At 40.9% G+C, this 23789-nt stretch overlaps 1 protein-coding gene across 7 annotated transcripts in view; it reads right to left on the bottom strand.

The window, feature by feature from the left end:
* zcchc14 (zinc finger, CCHC domain containing 14) overlaps positions 1 to 22716 on the bottom strand; it is a 30503-nt gene extending 7787 nt beyond the window's left edge. For 4 of the 7 annotated variants that reach the window (XM_028958530.1, XM_028958529.1, XM_028958528.1 and 1 more), the window contains exons 1-9: positions 21689 to 22716; positions 12447 to 12585; positions 4679 to 4749; positions 3375 to 3446; positions 3106 to 3191; positions 2631 to 2728; positions 1414 to 1444; positions 1015 to 1321; positions 854 to 942 (exon numbers count right to left, since the gene is read on the bottom strand). In XM_028958530.1, coding sequence (XP_028814363.1) covers positions 854 to 942; positions 1015 to 1321; positions 1414 to 1444; positions 2631 to 2728; positions 3106 to 3191; positions 3375 to 3446; positions 4679 to 4749; positions 12447 to 12585; positions 21689 to 22273 — 1478 coding nt within the window. In that variant the 5' untranslated portion in view covers positions 22274 to 22716. The remainder of the gene's footprint in view (positions 1 to 853; positions 943 to 1014; positions 1322 to 1413; positions 1445 to 2630; positions 2729 to 3105; positions 3192 to 3374; positions 3447 to 4678; positions 4750 to 12446; positions 12586 to 21688) is intronic. The other 3 variants (XM_028958532.1, XM_028958531.1, XM_028958527.1) reach the window with 3 other exon arrangements.
* Between the last annotated feature and the right edge of the window lie 1073 nt (positions 22717 to 23789).

Below are 23789 nucleotides of genomic sequence, written 5' to 3' on the forward strand. Positions count from 1 at the left end.
CAGAGAAATTTATTTTGAATTATATTATGGATAATAGATGATGAAATCCCTAAATTCCTTGCATATGTACATTGAGAAGCATTATTTGTTAACTGCTGGACTATTTGCCCATGCGGTTGTTCAGAGAGTGGTGAACCTTGCCTCATCCTTGTTCCAATTAACCTGTTCACCTGTGGAATGTTCAAAACTGATCAAGACCGTCCGGGTAGTCCTCACACTCACACAATGAGTTTCACAATGACTTCACTTTCACACTTTTTGTTGAGAGAAGCACAATGTGCAACTGTCCACCTAGCGTTGCACAGGTAGATTTTCACATTTGATTTCTAAATACAGCTTGACAAAAAAATCCCAGTACTCAAGTGGAAATGAAAAACAACTGATATCTTTTTGGTGGAAGTAGATTAAATTACTATGCAGGCTAATAGACGTTCCCAAACTTTTTTCATATTACTAGAATTGTTTTTAGTGCATGTAAATACATACTGAGAGAGCTTATTCATAATTTAGTTCTATTTCCCTATTATAGCATTGTGTGGGAATAAACACTAACTGCTAACCCAGTATCTAACCCACCCTAGTGGAAATTGAAACCGCAGGATTCATGAGTACAGATGGGGTCATGAAGATGCTGATGAAATGAATGAATGAAGTCAAAGCAACACAGAAATTTGTTAATGTCTCAGCAAAGACTGTTTTGTATTTTACATTTCTTGCATAGAGGTTTGCACTACACAGCAACCTGTTAAATTTAGTACAAAGTTGTATTCCTAAGTTGTTTTTACTGATAAATTATCGGCTATTCTGGGAAGGGCTTATTAATTTATGATCTGTCCTAAAATTTGACACTCACTTCTGCAGCTCCAGCTGGGTCTTCAGCTTCTTTTTGGCCCCCTGGGTCAGGTCATATTTATTTAGATCTTCTTCTGTGAGAGCTAGGAACTGCATGGAGGAGATGAGCATATTTAAATCAAAAACAATCTGGGCTGAAAGTGTGTAAAGTGCACAGTTTACCTCCTCCATAGTCAGCTGCTTGAAGATCGGGTAATACTTATGCAGACGAAGTTTACGCAGCCAGTCTAATAAGCAGTTCTGCTCTTGGCTCAGCTGCTGTGCATGGGGCTGTGGTAGGAGGCTAGGGTTGGAAGTAGCATTTGGAACAGGCATTAAGTGTGTCTGAGGTGGTGATAGAATACTGCTTTCTCCCACAGCACCAGAGGGAGGAAACTGCATAGCTTGTATGGAGGCAGGAGGAGGGGGCAGCTGAGATGGGGGATGGACACCCATCACTGACTGGATGCTAGCTACACCACAGATGGGCCTGAGACACAGAAAAATGATGCAAGGCAGTCAGGAAAAATAAATTAAAAGAGGAAAAGCTAAGTTCAACTCTGATCCTGTTAACTTTCTTACCTGTTAGTCCCCCTGTACTGCAGCAAATAGCCTAGATCGGAGACATTAAAAAATAAAAATAAACGCTGCACACTGATGAAGTATTTCAATGAGTATTTCATGTGTTTTTATCAATGTCTCTGAGGCACTGATTAATTTAAATTTGAATTATATGATATTAATTTAAGATGCCTGATAAATGCTCACTTGCCTATTCAAACAAGTGCCCTTCTATTTAAAGTAGTACTTAGAAATCACAAATGATATCTATAAAATACATATAAGAACTGAAGGCTAAGTGGGAGAATAACATCCAGTACAAAAAAAAGAAATGCTAGAAGTTGTAAATATGCCTTGTAAACCACCTACTTTACCATGTTGAGTTGTTTAATTAATTACATGTATTCATTTAAATATATTTATTCATTAAAAAATTTAAACAACCTTAGTCAACAGTCACAGTACTGCACAGGTACCTGAGCAAATATGACATGCTATGTTAAAAGGACAGAGAAATAAAATATATAAAAGCAATAGACTGTGCAATAAAGCCTTTTTTAAAAGTGCAAGTTTTAATATAATGGCCTTGTAACAGTAGCACAGATATTACTGGACAACTGCTATTTTAATTCACAAGTCAAAGAGATATTCTGCACCCCCAGACATCTAAGTCCGCTCTAGGGTCTATAAATATACTTCTGGATGTGCTCACTGTTGCTCAGGCACCCTGTCCTCCCTGAAAACCTGTCATTTAAAATTCCAACACTTGACAAAAATAGTCTGCAAACCAAGTTCCCTCCAGAACAAACCCCAAAATGATTACACTTCATACCGTTATTTTTTTACACCACATTTAGCTTAATAATAACATTCTTATGTGTAATATATATATTTTTTTTCTGTAGTGTGTTTTTTTTACATTTTCATCATATGATTCTTCACTACCCCATCTTCTACCTAACGGTGGGTGAATGCCTGCTAACACGCTCTGGATAAGGGCGTCTGATAAATGCTGATAAATGCTGTAAATGAAATGCTGTAAATGTACTGAACTGGGTGTACAATGTAGAGTTGAATCTTCACTTTGTGTCTGCAGAAGTAAGTACTCTATCTAGGTTAAAATATGCTGATATTATATTGACACCCCATTTTTTACTATGGACCACCCTGGTCAAGAATCTAGACCAAATTCCAGAAATTAGATCCAAGTGAATAAATACAGAGGGGGTACTACTTACTTGTGCTTGCGGGCAGCTGCACTGATGGGGCGGTGATAAAAAACTGACTTACTTTGTCATGTTTTAGCACATGGGCAGGTAGAGCAATCAGACACCTACTGGGTAAAAGCAACAATAAGCAATATACAAAATATGATGTTTCTAAAACAAAATACACATTAAATAAATACAAAAATACAGCAATACAAATTTTACTGTTTTGTTTGGGTGACTGTTCTGTCAGAAGTCTTCTCCAGTGCAGTTTACTATTTCTAAAACATGTCAAATCATTTTTCTAGGTATTTTTGAGTTTTTTTATTCACCATGACAGCCTTAAATCTGAATTAAATATTCAAAGTAAAAAAATACAATTCAGCAAGAGTGACACTGATACCATGGTGACAAACAGTATGGTACATTTTTAGTTAAAAAAAAATTGTTAGACAAACAAAGTACTCAAACAGCTCTCTCTTTTTTTTGAGGACAACAATATTACCTGAGTTCCAGCTCATGTGTAGTGTCTTTGCACTTGGACAGTGGTAAAGACTTTTCTACACACTCACCTGGGAAGATCTGGCATATCTACACAACACAAAGATGCACAAACACGACAGCAAGCACAAATTTGAAAGGGGTTCGATAGCTTTAAACATTATATTTTTTATAATTTCATAAATTATAAAGTTGGTGTATCAATTTCAATATTAATTTCTTAATTTTGTTTATAAAAGCTGGACTAGGAACATATATAGTAGAGGTCCTGACCTGGGTAAGCAGGTTCATCACATCCTGGGGGGTCCTGCTTACAGTCAAAACACTGGAGTCAGACCACAACACCTACAAATTCATAGAGAGACAAAGTACACATCTGGACAAATGCTTATTTGGGGCCAGAATAATGCAGATTCTGATAAAGAATCCTACCTTTACAGCCTGCAGCATGAAAGCATGTGGTAGTAAGTAGAATAGCCTACACAGTGCATCTGGAAAGTATTCATAGTGTATCAGATTTTGAGGTTTCGGCAATTTTACTTAAAATAAAAAAAATGATAAATCCCGTACATTTAAGTATTACAGATTCAAGTCTTTTTGAATATGATGCCACAAGCTTGGCACAAGCTTTTGTATGACCTCTGAAGGATGGGAGGCAGAGCCTGGTTTCCCACAAATGTGACTGCTGGCATTTATACCAAGGACCAGATAATTTTGTTTCTCATGGTCTAAGAGGCCTTCAGGTAGCATTTGACAAACTCCAGGCAGGCTTCCATGTGCCTTTTATTAAAGGTCCCCTATTATTAAAATTTCCCTTTGTGAGAGTAGTTAACAATACGAGTTCCTCTATGGTCCTGTAAAGGCTAGAACAGGTGATAGGTGTAAAGAGTGGTTTGGTATGTAGAATTCTGAGGAAAAAAAAGAATTTAATCCGTATTGGAATAACAGCCTTAACATAACAAAATGTGCTGTGAATACTTTCCAGATGCACTGTATATTCTTTTTGCTTGTGTATTCCATACAATTACATTGCTCAAACTGAACAAGAGCTTTAGTTTTCTGTGGGGCAGGGTGCTTTATTTAATTTGTCATATTAGCAGTCAGTGTGCTCATTTGTCAGTAAAGACAACTGATATATTTATGTTTGCTATAGAAAGAACAAAAAACACAGTTTGTTAATAAGGAATTGTTGAACATTTTTCCACTGGGATACTTTGATTTTGACTTCATTTTCTATTTTTCATTGTAATGTTTGAGTTGGACCATACAATTCAGAATTTGGCCAACTGTGTTTAAAAATGTTTTATGGGGTGGTACATTTATACCGCCTAAAAGTTGAATAAAAACAACTAGTGCTGTATTAATCACTTGTACTTTTTTTACATCATGTATTTGAAAGTTTTACTCAAAGTTAATTGTAAATCAAGTAATTGATTTAGATGGGTTATTTTTTAGATGGGTTATTTTACTTAAGTTTTTTTCTGTACTTTTTCCACCTCTGGTAGGACCAGTGAATATTACAGGTGCACATTTGTAGTGAACACACAAAACATTTTTTTTTTGTTGTTCTCACTAACCTCCAGTAGGTACTCAGGAGACTTGTCTGTCTTTTGAAGCACTCCTCTCACCTCCACTTTTTCCACAAATACTAAAAAAAAAATACAAAAAAAAACAACAACACTGCAGCATCAGAAGGCAAATGGCGTTTTTTTCTTATACTAAGCATGTGACCTTAATGTGAACTCTCTTTGTTTCCCATACTTCATCTACCCTCACTGACAAAAATAATGTAATTTTTTGGCTAAAAAAATACATCTTTTTGCTGTTGTGTTCCAAACATGGCAGTCACCTCCTCCTGATGTTGTGTTGGCTAATTAAGTCAGCTGACTGGATGTGATGCCATTTTGTGAACAACATCTTATACAGTGAAAGTGAAGTGATTGTCATTGTGAAACACTGCAGCACAGCACACAATGTGCACAACACATTAATAGAATGCAAATTATTGAACAGATGGATGAAAGCTAGGTACTGGCACTGCAATAACTGAGACTAAGAGTGTTCAGGTAACTTTACAGTGCTTATGTTACATTTGATTTATTAAATTCTAGAATATGTTGTGCAACACATAAAGCAAAAAAAAAAAAAAAAATGGATAAAAGGTCTGTCACGTCCGCGAGCTGACGGGGAAAGGAAGCGCAGTGGTAAAACATCCAACATTGTGCCTTCTGGGCACGTGCAGCCCCTCCCACAGCACATCCTTGGTGCCAGTGTGGACCATCCGCTCAGTCCCTTCTGCCTCCATTGAGACAAGCAGAGCCGGTCCCAACTGGATCCTCATGCCATCCAAGGGGCTCTGTGGCACTCCGGCCCTCTGGAGGCAGACCCGCCCTGCTTACCGGCTACCGAAGGACCCAACACCGTCGCAAAAAACATGACAGGCAGCTGGGGAAAAGTGTGTGCGGATTTTCTCAGTGGCACCTAGGCAGTTCGAGACTTTGTTGAAGTTGCAACCTTCCAATTACGAGTCTGTTTCCTTACTCGCTAGGCCAACCACTGCCCCAAGTAGAGAGAGTTTAAACTGCCAGTTTCTTTAAGAAATGTAATCAGGACCTGAAATGCCACAGGCACAGTTGTTGTTAAACGCAGGTCTGGCAGGCAGTCATAATCAGAAGGTTGCCGGTTCGAATCCCGATCCGCCAAGGTACCACTGAGGTATCACTGAGCAAAGTACCGTCCCCACACACTGCTCCCTGGGCGCCTGTTATAACTGCCCACTGCTCACCAAGGATGATGGGTTAAAAGCAGAGAAGCAATTTCCTTCAGGATTATTAAAGTTAAAAAAAATATATGTATGGAAAAATACCTTCATACACAATCCAGAAACTCATTAAAGCTATCGTTGGCATCTAAATTTGTTATGATGGCGGTACCCAGCAGTACATTACAAATATAATTTTGTTAACCGTGCAAATACAATTCTGCATTTCCCCCAGGGCCTCATTCCTGGTGTACATGAAGGAACAGGCCCACAGGGCTGCTGAATAAAACCTCCACTACTAACAGATGAGAGCAAAAAAATGTATGCTTCCTTCTCACATTCAGACAAAACACACACACCTTCTTTGATTACAGACTAGTGTAAACTTATCTGGAATGTTTAGGAGATAGCAGGAAGCAGCCTGTTACCTGTTCATCTAAGCAGTGGTAGGAGCAGGGGGAGTGGTGACCTAGCGGTTAAGGAAGCGGCCCCGTAATCAGAAGGTTGCCAAGGTGCCACTGAGGTCCACCTTCTTTGACAAAGCACTGTTCCCACACACTGCTCCCCAGGCGGATTTTCTCAGTGGCACCTAGGCAGTTCGGGACTTTGTTGAAGTTGCAACCTTCAAATTACGAATCTGTTTCCTTACTTGCTAGGCCAACCACTGACCCAAGTAGAGAGAGTTTAAACTGCCAGTTTCTGTAAGAAATGTAATCAGGAAATGAAATGCCACAGGCACAGTTGTTGTTAAACGCAGGTCTGACAGGCAGTCCCCTCACAAGAAAATCATCAGAAGTGGGCTGTCCGTGCAGCCATCTAACTTGTAAGATTGTAATGGATACCCACTGGGATAAAAGCAGAGGACACATTTTGTTGTGTGCTCCATGTGCTGTGCTGTGTATCACAATGACAATCACTTCACTTTCTTTCTTTCCTTTCAATCTTTCATTTGCTTAGAGTTGAGTGGGTGGTTAGTAAAGCTGTAACAAACACGCTTGGCGGTTCAATCAGTAAGGATCACATTTGTACACAGAATGCCTTTTTTCATTGGTAGAGGTTGAGGTTATCAGGGTCCAGTGACAAAACTGATGTAATATAATAAAATGTAAAAACAGTAGTGACTGAATGCATTAAAAAATTAATAATGTGTTAATGTGATAGATTTTAGCACTATTATTTGCATATCAGAATTAGCAGATTTAGTAGTTTGATAAGTATGGGTACTTTTTTGAAATATTAAACATAACAGCTTCACACACAGCTGGATACTTCAATAGGTCTCTCTGATAACTATTTTCTCTGCTGCTTATTAAAAAGTTTTAGATTAATCTGCTGCAAAGGATATTAGCAAAAGCAATATTAACTGCAATTAACTGCATACACTTCAAGCAGTATCAATGTGTTATATCCAAAAAGCACATTAGACAAGAAAGACAAGGCAAAAAAATCTATTGTATTTATGGTCACATGACTGCAATATGCAGTAAAAACTTTACTCCTGTTATTGGCGGTGAGCAATGTACCCTCACACCTCCACAGTCATGAGTTAGATCTGGATTTCTGTGTGCAGGTTACGTCCTGGTCTAGGTCAGGAACGTAAACACTACATATTAAGCGCTGGAAGGTAGGAGGCGCATTGCGTAAACCAAATGGCATCACAGAATACTGCAGAAAGTTATGAGGTGTAACAAAGGCAGCTCTCAGCAGCTCGAGGAGTCAACAGAACCTGTCAATTACACCGACATAGGTCTAATTTTGTGACAACTCAGTGGCCACATGAAACTTTCTGTAGTCAGTATAGAACCGAAAGGTCCCATCAGACTTCGGGACCAGTAGTCATGGACTACTCCATGCACTGAAACTCTGCACAGCCAGCTTGTTCTCCAACAAGTAGGTCACTTCAGACTGCATCACCGCTCACTTAGTTGGATTCAGCCAATACAGGTGCTGCCTGATGGGAGCTTGACCACCAACGTCAATATCATGACAGACATACCTACATGTATGACAGAGAACTTGTCTGCTGCAGGCAAATGTGACAGATAAGATTCTAAAGCTACAGGAACATCATGCAAATACAGTCCATCCTGCTGGGGAATGAGTAACAGGGACAGAAACTGAAGCTGAGGAGATAACAGGTTTTCCCTGTTCCTCAGCTTTGTCTTGTACTGGCACATGCTCTCGCTCAACATAGCTTTTCAGCATGTTGATATGGCACACTTGAGTTTTCTGTTTCCTGTTCGGCGTACAGATGACATAATCGGTCTTGCTCAACTTTGAATCCACCATGGACCCACAAACCTGGCCTACAGAGCAGATCCCACAATAGGCAGTAAAAGTCATGAGGAATAGCAAAGAAAGCAGTCTTGCCGTGCTTCCTCTTTCATCCTAATAATGTTCATGTCTGGTGACTGTGCTGGCCAATCCTGGACCATCTTCATCTTCAGGAACTTTGATGTGGAGATGGAAGTATGTGATGGAGCACCATCCTGCTGCAGAATTTGGCCTCTTTCATGGTTGTAAAAATAAAAGGTAGCTAAGATTTCTTTATATTTCAGACCATGATTTTGCCACCACCTTTACTGTTTTCTGACACTTTTCCAGCATCCATCCTTTTAGCAGGCTGTGTTTAGTGCTGGCTTCTGGGCACTGATTCGACCATGGAGGCCATTTTGAGACAGAATCCGACAAACTGTTCTGGTTGACACAGGGACTTCAGGTGACCAGGTCAAATGGGCTGGCCTTGGATTTTTGGGCCAATAAATGGTCCTCTAGAGCAGTTGTCTTGTGGGGTCTGCCTGACCTGGGCTTGTCAAAATGTCTCCAGTCTCTTCAAATATTTTTTTTAATCATCTGTACTTGACGCTGAGACACATTGAAGTTGCAGTTGATGTGAAGCTCTAGTGTACTGGGATCATTATTACACACACCTGAGGCCTAATTGATCCATTGTTAGTCACAGGTGAAGCTCATATGAAAAGGCAACAACACTTATGTCTTTGCAAAAATGGACTCAGTGGGATTTACTAAGCTTTGAATATTAGAATACTTTTTGACAGTTTAGTTTTGCACTGAAACATTATTACAAAAGCTGTTGGGAATAAAAGTTCTTTTAAAAAATATATTTCAGCAGTACTTGAGGTCAATTTGTACACAAGCGACAAGACTTTTTTCAGGGACCGAATTATAAGAAAACTAATAATAGATTTTTGAGAAAAAAATTGTCAGTGTGTGTGTGTGGTGTCTGGCTCTGCACCCAATGTCCTGGCAGTCGTTACCCTGCTTGAATAAGCGGTTATGAAAAGTTAGTGAGAGAGTTGATTTCTACTTTTTGTTGGTTGCAGTTATATGTTTTAGTTGAAGAAGACACAAATATTAGTGTGTGCCTTGTTTGGTTATCCAGGATAAATCACAATCCCATACCCCGATTTGACCATTCTCCTGCATTTGCCCTCGCCTGTCTGTTGTCTTGATCTTCATGATTCTGACTTTTAACCTGGCCAATCCTCTTGCTCTATGGACCTCGACGACGCAAGACCTTGCTTAAAAAAATCCTGACATCCTCCTCCCCAAAAGACTGGCTAAAGGCTGTGCTATAATTATATTGTGTGCTCCTGCCGCCGCCATGTGGTCCTCTGGACTCTGAGCCCATGCGCTTAACTCCTGCTTGTCTCAATGCCCTTCCCCAGCAACCCAGACACCCATGATCCACTGCCGCAAGTTCTCCAGCCTCTATCGTGTCTGACAACATGTTTGCAAATGTGCCCCAATCCCCCCCATGACAAATTATAATTACCTCAATAATCGCAATAAGATTTTCCTGGAATTGTACAACACTTGACCTGGGTAATTTTGGATAATTAATTGATTTTTAAAATGAACACCAAATCATTTTATTTTAAATGGGTTAAAAATATGGACATTTAAATTGTTTTTTATCACACAGTCACTCTGCTAAATTGCTCTTCACCTTCTGAGACTAGCAGAAGGTGAAGACAGCCTGACCTAATTTGCATGAACAAATCGCTCCACACAAGAAACACAAACAATGCAAAGAGACAAACCCACAATTTACTTCAGCAGTGAATAGAAAATGCCTCCGGCCTTCATCGAGTTCTTATGATCCCAGCCTGATCCTGGTGGGAAGCAATTATGGATGCAGTGACCTTTCATATAAATGAAAGATATGGTGTCCATTAACACAGTGGAAAAAGGCAGGTTCATCTAGTTAAAAACAAAAACCTTCCTGAAATAGTCATACTACATCTATATCACAGCACAAAAAACAAAGCTGCTAAATAATGTGTTGTAGCTGACCTTTTAAAAAAATACAGAATTTCTTCTTCTTAAGAAGAAGACTTAAAAATAATTTCTTCTTTAAAAAGTGGAAAATCGGTGTAGAACTAAACTGATTTTATTTTTAGGTGCTATCGCCAAGCCCTAGGTTATCTGATCTGTGTTTAACCTGTCTTTTCTAAAATTTGTAATGCGAGTTGGTCCTTGGCAATGCTAATTAATTCACAATGCTCAAGTGGTGAACAACAATGATCTCAAATGGCACCAAATGGAGCCTTCTGCATTTAAAGCAACATCATGTATTTTCTGTATAGCTTTGTATTTGCACAGATATGCAGCAAAAACAAGCTTCAGTCTGCAAAATGAAGTTCTCCTTCTCTCTGTATCATATGTGGCTCACAGCACTGCAGAACTCATGATAGATTTGTTTATGTGTACACTGTATGGGCCAATGAACATGCAGTTGCTAACGATAAAAACATTACTTAAAGTATATCTGCCCAATCTCAGAAGTTAACACCAAAATAAAATCCAAACCTAGATCTTTGGGTGCCTTGTGAAACAGACTGATAAAAAGAAGGATCATTCTACTTCTCATAAGTTGGAAGGTTCCCTGAGGGCAGTGTCAAGGCAAACCAAGATGCCAAATGGAGCCTTCTGCATTTAAAGCAACATCATGTATTTTCTGTATAGCTTTGCATTTGCACAGATATGCAGCAAAAACAGGCTTCAGTCTGCAAAATGAAGTTCTCCTTCTCTCTGTATCATATGTGGCTCACAGCACTGCAGAACTCATGATAGATTTGTTTATGTGTTCACTGTATGGGCCAATGAACATGCAGTTGCTAACAATAAAAACATTACTTAAAGTATATCTGCCAAATCTCAGAAGTTAACACCAAAATTAAATCCAAACCTAGATCCTTGGGTGCCTTATGAAACAGACTGATAAAAAGAAGGATGATTTTACTTCTCATAAGTTGGAAGGTTCCCTGAGGGCAGTGTCAAGGCAAACCAAGATGCATTTTTGTGCTACATTTAAAACAATACCAAAATTATTGTCGTTGCTAAAGTATAGTGGGTTGCAAAAGTATTCGGCCCCCTTGAACTGCACTCTGCCCACTGTTCAAGCACTCATCCAGAAATGGAAGGAGTATGGCACAACTACCAAGACAAGGCCGTCCACCTAAACTCACAGGCCGAACAAGGACAGCACTGATCAAAAATGCAGCCAAGAGGCCCATGGTGACTCTGAACAAGCTGCTGAGATCTACAGCTCAGGTGGGGGAATCTGTCCATAGGACAACTATTAGTTGTGCACTGCACAAAGTTGGCCTTTATGGAAGAGTGGCAAGAAGAAAGCCATTGTTACAAGAAAACCATAAGAAGTCCCGTTTGCAGTTTGCCACAAGCCATGTGGTGGGGACGGCAAACATGTGGAAGAAGGTGCTCTGGTCAGATGAGACCAAAATTTAACTTTTTGGCCAAAAAATGCAAAACACTATGTGTGGCAGAAAACTAACACCGCACATCAGTCTGAACACACCATCCCCACTGTCAAATATGGTGGTGGCAGCATCATGCTCTGGGGGTGCTTCCCTTCAGCAGGGAAAGGGAAGCTGGTTAGAGTTGATGGGAAGATGGATGGAGCCAAATACAGGGCAATCTTGTTAGAAACCCTCTTGGAGTTTTTAGGGACAATGACCCTAAACATAAAGCCAGGGCAATAATGGAATGGTTTAAAACAAAACATATCCATGTGTTAGAATGGCCCAGTCAAAGTCCAGATCTAAATCCAATCAAGAATCTGTGGCAGGATCTGAAAACTGCTGTCCATCTAATCTGACTGAGCTGGAGCTGTTTTGCAAACAAGAATGGGCAAGAATTTCAGCCTCTAGATGTGCAAAGCTGGTAGAGACATACCCTAAAAGACTTTCAGCTGTAATTGCAGCAAAAGGTGGTTCTACAAAGTATTGACTCAGGGGGCTGAATAATTACGCACACCCCACTTTTAAGTTATTTATTTGTAAAAAATGTTTGGAATCATGTATGATTTTCACTCCACTTCTCAAGTGTACACCACTTTGTATTGATCTTTCACGAGGAATTCCAATAAAATATATTCATGTTTGTGGCTGTAATGTGACAAAATGTGGAAAGCTTCAAGGGGGCCGAATACTTTTGCAACCCGCTGTTAATCAAAGGCTACACTCTACTGAGAAGACATGTTATCTGCAGGTAAATTCAGTAGTGAGCCAACAGACCATCTGCTAATGTTAAAGGCTCACCTTTGCTAGGACTCTGCATGTGCTCTTTGACAGGGAGCTCCTGGCTCGAGACTGGTGGAGCTGCTGTTTGGAGCTGATGATATTCATGACCATCACAAACCTCACTGGCTTCCACCTCACAAGCGTCTCTCTGCAAGACCTGTGGATTGGATATTACATCTCAGCATCACATCCAATTATGAATGTCAGTACATTTGTGCATTGTTAAACTACATATGAAGTGAAAGTAAAGTGATTATGATGCACAGCACATGGTGACACAACAAAATGTGTCCTCTGTATTCAACCCATCACCCTTTGTGAGCATTGGGCATCCATGAAAGGCACCCAGGGAGCAGTGTGTGGGGACCTTGGAGGCACCTTGACAGTTGACAGATGTTAAAGAAGAAATCCAGGACCACAGGTTACCCATTTGCAGAGCTTGCAGATTCTACGTAGGTAATGGGGAGGGGGGTGGCTGTTATAGAGTGCTAAAGCTGCCACAATTTGCCACTTAAAAAGCGTGATTTCTAAGGGTGTACTCACACTAAGCACGGTTGCCGTGAACCGGGCCCGAGTACGATTACGTCATTATGGTGGGCGGGGTTTCAGGACATTCGGTTGGCTAGATGGTTTGATGCCGATGATGCTGTCGACAGCGTCATTCCATTGGAATTGATCTTTTTCATCTGCAGAGCTGCCAGATTTACAGAGTGCATCCCGCACCTTTAAATACTGTGCCCGCAGTTTTTTAACCTTGTCTCGGCACTGCTCGGTGGTTCTTTGGTATCCACGATGAAGAAGATAATCCCGGATTTTGCGAAATATATCGGGGGTTTTATGCGTCCAGCTGTTGTTGTATGCTCTCATCTGCCCAAATTTCCAACAAACATTGCAGTAGACCAAAGCGACCCTTTCCCCGCCATGTTGGGGTTTTTTTTGGAACGTCGCAAAAATGTGACATCACGCGTACTGTTCCGTGCTTCAGCACGGTTAGCGCTCACACTTCATGCAAACCGCGCCCGAGTCCAACTGAATCGTGCACGGGCGCACCTCTTCCAACCGGGCCAGGGCCGGCTAAACGAACCGCGCCCGGGCACGGCTCGGAGCACTCACACTAGTCAAACGAACTCAGGCACGGTTCAAACTGCCTAGTGTGAGTACACCCTAAAGGACGTTCCACTTTAGAACTCTAAAATCCTTTAGTGGTGTTGTGTCGTAGGCTATTGATTGAACTTCACTTCCTATTTGTCTATAAAAAGTGGTATGTTTACTTCTCTGGCAGTCTCATAAAACAGTAACTCCCATAAAGCGCTTGTTTGCAGATCACGAAATATAGCATCTCATTTTATTGGATGGTGTGACCAGACATTGCATGCCAGTGGAATTTTGGTTGCATCTGTGGATTGCTACATGAACATGCTCACCTTTTCAACCTGAACTGATTTATGAACTCTTAAAGCTACAGGTTTAACATATTTTATTTTTTTGTTGTCACTGAATTATATTGTAATTAAGGATTTTGGAAGCAACAAATGAGCTGTGCTACATATTGTCACGGTCCTGACACGGAACAGAAAGAGAGCGTGTGTTGGTGGGAACGAGAACCCCAGTGCGTCTGAGCGCAAAGGAGGCAGGTAAGTTCCCTCCATATTAATCTGCAAATGTGAGCCGGCGTAAGCCGCAACACCCCACGAATGTTGACGTTCGCGTGAAGGACAGTATCAGGGAAGGGACAGGACAAAAGGATGAGTAGATAGATAGGGAGACAGATAAGGACAGTTTTGCTTATATTAGGAGAAATTGAGCCGAGTTGACTAATGCAATCAATGACTGAGCGGCTGGCAGTGGTCATCTTGCCAATTTATGGGATACCACGGTTTCCACGGTGCTGCCGGTCATGTGACACATACAGTCCCTGACAAAAGTCTTGTCGCTTGTGTACAAATTGACCTCAAGTGCCGCTGAAATATATTTCTAAATGAAATGGCTCATTTTATTCCCAACAGATTTTGTAATAATGTTTCAGTGCAAAACGAAACTGTCAAAAAGTAGGAGGTGGCATCGTAATAATTTATAATGATAACCTCGGTATTACACACAAACCTGGAAATTGATTTTACTCTTTTGAGATTCTCTATACCAACATAACCCATGTAGTCTTGCAAAAAAAAAAAAAAAAAAAACTTCCTCATCGCTTTAAAAAAAAAGTTAGGCCTTATCAGGGCTCTTAGTTTTGTAAACTCAAAATCTATAGAAACCGAAAGAGAATTGCTGGTGTCTTCCTCTTGTAAGTCCCTTTGGATAAAAGCATCTGCTAAGTAAAGTATGCCTTAGACACAATAAACTCAACTCAAACAAACAGACAATTACATCAAGTACAGTGCAGAGGTTTATCAATACCCTACCAGATTTATCAACGCTGATCTACTCACCGACAGACCCCGCTGAGCTCGATTTGCATTTCAATAAGTATTTGAACCCCTACCAACCATTAAGAGTTCTGGCTCCCACAGAGTGGTTAGACACTCCTACTCAATTAGTCACCCTCATTAATGACACCTGTCTTAACTAGTCACCTGTATAAAAGACACCTGTCCACAAAATCAATCAATCAGGCAGACTCCAAACTCTCCAACATGGGAAAGACCAAAGAGCTGTCCAAGGATGTCAGACACAAAATTGTAGACCTGCACAAGGCTGGAATGGGATACAAAACCATTAGCAAGAAGCTGGGAGAGAAGGTGACAACTGTTGCTGCAATTGTTCAAAAATGGAAGGAGCACAAAATGACTGTCAATCGACCTCGGTCTGGGGCTCCATGCAAGATCTCACCTCGTGGGGTCTCAATGATTCTGAGAAAGGTGAGAAATCATCCTAGAACTACACGGGAAGAGTTAGTTAATGACCTCAAAGTAAAATAATTGTTTCCTCCACTGTAGATGTGAATATTTACACTTACATTTAAGGCATTTGGCAGATGCCATTATCCAGAGCGACTTACAACAGTGATTTATTTTATTTACACATTTTATTTTTCTGTCTGAACAGCTGGAATAAATAGCTTCTTAAGTTCAAAACCTTTATGTAATGTGTTTGTGAGATTTATATATGTTAATATAGTTATGCAATTAATTCACATAAAATAATCGAGATAATCATAAAACCGGCATTATTTCTCTGACTAAAATCGCTAAAATATCTAGTTGTTAAACTCTACTCATATGTCTATTTTCAAAAGACAACCACTGGATATAATGCTGACCACTTTGCTGCAGCTCAGTTTCAGGATGTTAGCAATCTTCTTATTTTCAGATCAGAAAATTCTTTACCATGAGGAGCCGTGTTGAACTACAGTGACCAGTATGAGAGAGTGTGAGTGCAACAACACCAAGTTTAACACACCTTCTCACACCTGACACCTTGTAACACTTACCAGGCACATGACACCGAGTAGAGAAAATGGCTAATTGGGGTGTAGTCACTTTTGATGCCAGCATTTAAGACCTTAATGGCTGTTTGATTAGTTGTTTTGAGTTGACAGTACATTTACACTATTATACAAGATGTATACTGATTACTTTCTATCAAAGGGTCATATTTTCAGGGTTGCCCCAAGAAAAGACATAATCAAATATTTCCAAAAATGTGAAGGGTGTACTCACTTTTATTAGATACTCTATGCTTTTCCCTTTGCATCATGCTGGGTTGTGACAGAAACTACATTACAGTCATGTAAACTGCTCTCCTCTCTACACTACAGGCTCCTCCTGACTTACTGAAATCAATAAGGACTGCTTCTGCCACATCTGCCACCGGTCTGAAAAACCCCAGCAGTGCTATGAAAAACCTAATCAGTCACAGATCATAAGAAACCAAGCAGATTACACAGTTTCAGGACTTTATAATCAAAAATGCTGGAGTGTAAAAGCGAGTGATGTGTGAAACACACAATGTTTCAGTTATAGCATGGACACTTCCTGATGATTCATAACTCACATGCACAGACTGATTTCAGCATTGAGATATGTGCTTACCTAAGCAGAATGTTAGCCAACACCAACATAACATTTTCTTTGGTACGGGTACTTTCCCTCAGACGCATGTTTAAACAGCATGTCTGTCTCTGGGTTAGACACCATTATCCTGGAGTGCACTGTGGCCTCAAGCTGGGTTTCTCTTTCCTCTGGGACACAGTGTGGCAGGGTTACTGTTTATACTGGAACCCAGCAAAACTGAGCAAGTCTTCCTGACTTTGTCGACAGTCATCCGAGCAAATTGCAATTAATACAATTACAACATTTTAAAGAGGGACCAGCCTTCAAATCAAAAGAAAGAATCAGTGATCCACTGGAAAGATCAAGCAAGACGAGCAATTTTCAAGAGCACATTGCCTTTTCATTCTCACACTGAGGGTGGTAGTAGCCTAGTGGGTAACACACTCGCCTATGAACCAGAAGACCCGGGTTCGAATCCCACTTACTACCATTGTGTCCCTGAGCAAGACACTTAACCCTGAGTCCAGGGGGGCTGTCCCTGTAAATACTGATTGTAAGTTGCTCTGGATAAGGGCGTCTGATAAATGCTGTAAATGTAAATGTAACACTCACATTCAACATACTATACAACAACCTGAATATATCTGTTTATACAAAATAGTTCTTTAATAAAAATGTTCACTAAAAGAGAACTTAAAATATAGTTGCTTTGAGCAATACTCTAATGTTTGTTGTGATGACCATTTCACTTTTCAAGTCACCAGATCAGGGCTTAAATCACCTGTTATACTTAAAGGTCCCCTATTATGAATTTCGGACAAGGAGGAGAGGCTTAAGTGAGTGGGCATTTGAAAGTGAGACCAGACCAGATTCCACACACTGCATCGAAACATTTGTGCTCATTTTCAATCACTGACCAATTAAATGCTTCACACAATTTGGAAACCATAATGGTTGCTTTTTTAGGAGAGGGGTGGGACAAAGTATGAGAAAGGGGAGGTAACTTTCCCCTTATGATGACATTAGATGACAAATTCCAGATCCAATCGTCTGAGCTGCCACTCTCTGAACGTCAAAACAGAATGGCCAAATAACTCTTTACACCTATCACCATTTCTAGCCACTGTAGGAGCATAGACAGGCTAGGGGAACTAGTATTAATGTAAATAATCTCATAAAAGTACTAGGGTGGTAGTAGCCTAGTGGGTAACACACTCGCCTGTGAACCAGAAGACCCAGGTTCAAATCCCACTTACTACCATTGTGTCCCTGAGCAAGACACTTAACCCTAAGTTGTTCCAGGAAGACTGTCCCTGTAACTACTGATTGTAAATCGCTCTGGATAAGGGTGTCTCATAAATGCCTTAAATGTAAATGTAAAAGTGAAATTTTCATAATAGGGGACCTATAAACCATTTTCCTTATACAAACCGGATTCTAAAAAAGTTGGGACACTATACAAATCGTGAATAAAAATTGAATGCAATGATGCCAACTTCTAATATTTTTAGAATAAAAAATCTTGGGCCTTCTTTGTCACACCTTCCTCTTTATGATGTGCCAAATGTTCTCTATAGGTGAAAGATCTGGACTGCAGACTGCCCATTTCAGTACCCGGATCCTACGCAGCCATGATGTTGTAATTGATGCAGAATGTGGTCTGGTATTATCTTGTTGAAAAATGCAGGATCTTCCCTGAAAGAGATGACGTCTGGATGGGAGCATCTGTTGTTCTAGAAATTGAATATATTTTTCTGCATTGATGGTTCCTTTCCATACATGCAAGCTGCCCATGCCACACGCACTCATGCAACCCCATACCATCAGAGATGCAGGCTTCTGAACTGAGCTTTGATAACAACTTGGTTTGTCCTTGTCCTCTTTGGTCCGGATGACATGGCGTCCCAGATTTCCAAAAAGAACTTCGAATCGTGACTCGTCTGACCACAGAACAGTCCTCCATTTTGCCACACTCCATTTTAAATGATCCCTGGCCCAGTGAAAATTTACATTCAAGGCATTTGGCAAATGCCCAAGCTTGTGGATTTTGCTTAGAAATGGCTTCTTCTTTGCACTGTAGATTTTTGGATGGCACAGTGGATTGTGTTCACTGACAAGGGTTTCTGGATGTATTCCTGAGCCCATTCTGTGATTTCCTTTACAGTAGCATTCCTGGATGTGGTGCAGTGTCGTTTAAGGGCCCGGAGATCACAGGGATCCAGTATGGTTTTACGACCTTGACCCTTATGCACAGATTTCTTCCTTAAACCACTAGGCCAAGGAAGCGGACCGAAAGATTGTTCCAGATTCTCTGAATCTTCGGATGATGTTATGCACAGTTGATGATGATAGATGCAAAGTCTTGCAATTTGCACAACATTGTGGGAATTGGTGATCCTCTACCCATCTTGGCTTCTGAGAGACACTGCCACTGTGAGAAGCTCTTTTTATACCCAATCATGTTGCCAATTGACCTAATTAGTGTCATGCTTAAATTTACTTTTTCCAGCCTCTTATTGCTACTGATTTTTTGGGGATTTGTTAACACTGTGAAATTTTGAATCAACATATTTTTCCTTTAAAATTATACATTTACTCGGATTAAACGTTTGATCTGTCATCTACGTCCTATTACAAATAAAATATTGACATTTGCCATCTCCACATCATTGCATTCAGTTTTTATTTACAATTTGTTTAGTGTGCCAACTTTTTTGGAATCCGGTTTGTAAATATGCTGTGAAACCCATTCTTTTCCATGGCCTGCGTGGCGCAAGAGTGGTTGTCAGTTCCAACAATGAATCTAGCAATCATTTTTCGATACACCAACACATCTAATGATTCATTTTTCTAATTGTTTCGGTTCTTGATTATTCCCACATTAATTGACTAATACAGCGATTAATACATTCTATTTTACATATCATATAGAAAAAACATGAATTTATTAACATGTTTATTGCTCTTAAACTCAAAATTACGAAATAGAATTCAAGCAAGAGTGAAATATGAGCTAAATAATGTCAGAGGTAGCATTCAATAAAAACATTTAAAAGTCACCCAGAATACTTTCTGGGTGATTAAAAAAATACAATAATCAATGTAAAAATGAATACAGAATGTCTTTTATTTTTAATAAACAATGGAATGTAACATCCCATTGTGGTGTTCTTCCTGAACCAACACAATTTAACACATTTTCAAATTTTGAAAACACAATCTCACAAGCTTACACTCCATAATGAACTGTCAGAAGGCCATTTTTTACTAGCATGAATACATGTGCAGAAGATCCACGGGTTGCCAACCCCTGGTCAAGGCAATTTTACCACAGGTGGCCAGCATCATGAAAAAGATGATTTCGTGTTTTTACAGTTACTCAATTTTTTTAACTGCTTAAACATTCGGCATGTCTTTGGCATGCAAGATGCATAGTGGGTCTTTTTCCTGCCCTCTCGCAATTATGTAAGTACCTCTAAATTCAAATCGCAATTTCAGTTTGATTTCTATATATCATTCAGCCCTAGTTCTAATGGCTGGAAATGGCTGCAAATGATTGAATAGCTGCATACATGTTTTCAGAATGGAATACTATGGAATACAGTGGAATGCTGTGTTCAATAACTTAGTTGTCACTTTAAAAGCTTTATTGGTTATTATAAATCTTATTATTCGTTTTGTGATTTTGTCTATTCAAACCATTTGACCAAATGACCATAAAATTTCACTCCTTGCAAAGGTATGCGCTTATTACTGGATGATGGGAGTGTTTGTGACACTGCTTAAAGGAACTTCACATCACTGTAGTGAAAATTAACTGTGGTGGCAAATATAAATGGATACTGGACTTCTCATTCCAAGTGACACTGCTGACAAGGGAGCAGCTTAAAGGGTTAATGCACCATGTGACATTAAATTTATATATATATTTTTTATTTAATTTCACACTGAACAATGAGCAGCTAAACTCTGGTGAGCAGAAGCCATGCCTCTCACCAGGGAAGCCAGTTGAACAGTGGCAATGAGCTAAAACTGGAAGGCTGAGGTCACCAGCAGCTGGAGCCACAGTCCTGGGAAAGCAACACTGAAACTTTGGTAACACATGACACCTGCTTCTTCATGTTATGATGGTAAGAGAGACACAGAACATTAAACTAGGCAAGGTTGCACTCACCCTGAATTAAAGGAAGCAGGTGCTGTACTAGAAAGAGCATAACGCAAGTCCCAGAATATATCTCATTTATTATTAATTTCATTGTTGTACAACTGGGCCCCTACAGGTTTCAACCAGTTAAAACCAAGAACAAATAAAGATCTATTTTATGTTTATATTGGAAATACGATTTGTTCCCCAATACACAGTAAGTGTGCCATACACAGTTAATACAACTAAAAGTTGTGTTCAGTAAAAATGTATGTTATGTAAAATTAAACCTCAGATGATGTGATTTCAGACTTGCAGAAACCCTGCACCAGATCTACTAGAGCGGGCTTAACGGTTAAGGAAGCGGCCCCGTAATTAGAAGGTTGCTGGTTCAAATCCCAATCTGCCAAGGTGCCACTGAGCAAAGCACCGTCCCCACACACTGCTCCCTGGGCGCCTGTCATGGCTGCCCACTGCTCACTCAGGGTGATGGGTAAAATGCAGAGGACAAATTTCACTGTGTTGCTGTGCGCTGTTCTGCTGTGTATCACAATGACAATCACTTCACACTTCGCTTCACTTCACTACAATACACATCTAGTCCACCATCAATCCTTTCCAACAGTCAGCAGTATCTATCCACAATCAACTCACTTCAACTGATAATTGCAAACAAATGTTGTCTCCTTTAATAAAATTGGCCTGTGCTTTGTAACATTATTAACCAAAAGGAGCACAAAGTCATAGGATCAAAGCCCACTTACTAAGACACTTAGTAACCCTGAGTGTCTCCGGAGGGGACTGTCCCTCTACTGATTTTAAATTGTTTGATAAATGCAATGAATGACTAGCAGCTAGATCAGCCTACATTTTCCTTTTTTTGTTTTAAATCAGAATACTGTGGTTTATTTTCATTTATTTTTCTTATCTCCAATAGCAACAAGCTGCTTCCCTGAGTCTTTCTCTTGCTGAACATCATTCAGTAAATCAACACATCCTTCATTAGTGAATAGCCTGTAGATGAACCTGTAGAGTGAATATGTAAATATGCAAAATCAGGTGATTTAAAATGGATATTCCCACCCAGTACATGTACGCTGTCCACACCGTTCCAGCCCTACCTGGTCTCCACCGGAGTTCGGAGCTGGGACGGTTCCAGTGGGACGGCCGCAAGTGACCTGCAGGAGGTCCAACATCTGTGCCAGCTCCTGGCGGAGCACCTGCTTCTGGTGGAAGCTGAAGGCCGGGTGGTTGGACGCCATGGTGAAGAGCAGGAGGAACTGCTCCCCCGTCTGGCCGTCGTGGAGCTGTAGCCCGTAGTTGTGGATGATGGAGTCGGTGTGCGTGAGTGTGCGGAAGAGGACCGCCGCCGCCTCTCGGTTGTCGGAGCTGAGCAGCGCCAGGGAGACCAGCAGCTTGCTCCGCACCACCTCGTCGGTGATGTTGGTGAGGCCGGCGAGGTCAGCGGGGTTGTTGGCTTTGATCTCTGCGTCCCGGAGCGAGTAGTAGTCTTTCCGGGCCAGGTCCTCCAGACAGGAGCCGAGGAAGCGCAACTCGACGGGCACGCAGAGGTCCAGCAGCCCGCAGAGGAACTCGGCCCTCCGCGCCGAGCTGAGCATGGAGAACCAGCGGAACACCCCCTCCCTCTGCAGTGCGCACCGGCCCTCCACCATTCTAAACGCCGTCATCCCGCTCAGGCGGGGCATTGGCGCGGGGGAGCGGGAACTGTATTTCTCTCGGACGGTGACCGGACGCAGCAGTGCAGCATTGTTTACATGGCGCGCAACACAAAGTTGAGAGCCACGGCCCGGTCAGTCATCTCCGATTTCCCCCGAGCCACCACCCCGAGAGCCCCACGTCAGTCGGTTATGGGTCCGGCAGCGAGAAACCCATATCCCCGCGGCCCTTCACGCCGCCCGTTGGTCGTCCTCAGACGTCTTCAGGAGGGTCACCAGAGAGCGAAAAGTACGACGAGAGGTTGGACTGGACAAAAGGAGCGCTTCGGTTATATAAATCATAATCCCCAACGAAATAAAGTGTTGTAAGAAAAAAACATATCGTCAGAATCTGCGTAACATCTGGAGGAAAGTGAGTTTCCTGTCAGCTCCTTCTCTGAAACCGAGTAAAACAGCTGTGCAGTTCGCTATCCCGAAACTCCAGCGCGTAGCCCAGTCCACTGATTGGACACAACGCATGTCTGTCAACAGATCGCATCCTGCGATTGGCCAGAGGAGGAGCGAAAGTGCGCCGCTATCCCACACGCATATACATGTCGCGTGTGACTAGTCACATCACGCTTAAAATGAGAGTTTGTGTGTTTTAATAAATAATTGATTTGAACAGAATACACAAAATGTATGTAACGAAACAATTGTATGTTATATGTGACCATTTTATGTGTACAAAGAAACACATGTACCAAAATGCAGCAGAAAATGTAATTCTGGGATTGTCATCATTATGTCAACCTTCCCACTGGGGTAAAAGAATTATACTACTGACAGAGAATTTGCCTAAATCTTCTGTCCTGCAAAAACAGGCAAGTCTCTTGACACTTATATGAATCACAGACTTTGAGCAATGACATTGAGCAAACTAATGTTTCCTTTTTGTTTAGACATATATAAGAATCCAAATAAATATTTGCATCCTATTGACACTAAAGGCTGCCACCACCTTTTATCCCATTGTTATGGATCAAGTGGTGTTTTGTGTTTTACTTCATTTTCCTGCTGTTATAAGAAGATTAAACTGAAGAAGTTTAAATCAATTTCAGAAATTGACTACAAGTGAGATACAAAAGCACGGAATAACAGTCAAAACAGTCATTTGTGTATATTATTTATTATCGTTGTTTCTTAAAGTCAGTTCTGGATTATGGCTAAATGTCGCTGGGAAATGAATAAGTAAATCAGCATCCACTAGCGGGATTCGAGTCTGACCCATTCCAGCATTCCAAACACAACCAGACAAACTGAATGAATAACAAAACGTCAACGTGCGAGCAATGGGGAAGGAGGCAAGGGGATGAGGCTGGGCTAGACCGGGGCAGAAGAGAACAAGATGGCTGGCTTAAGGATAGTTCAAGAGTGCCCCCCCTGGGCCACCTAACATTTATATCGGGCGCTGCCCGCTCTCACTTCCGCTTCCGGATCTCTGTTTCCCTCTGTCACCTGAAAAAGACCAATGAAGCTGGGTCCTACATTTTGGGGGCTGGACAAA

Source organism: Denticeps clupeoides, chromosome 17 (genome assembly GCF_900700375.1).
Source record: "Denticeps clupeoides chromosome 17, fDenClu1.1, whole genome shotgun sequence".
In the NCBI taxonomy this organism is placed as follows: Eukaryota; Metazoa; Chordata; class Actinopteri; order Clupeiformes; family Denticipitidae; genus Denticeps; species Denticeps clupeoides.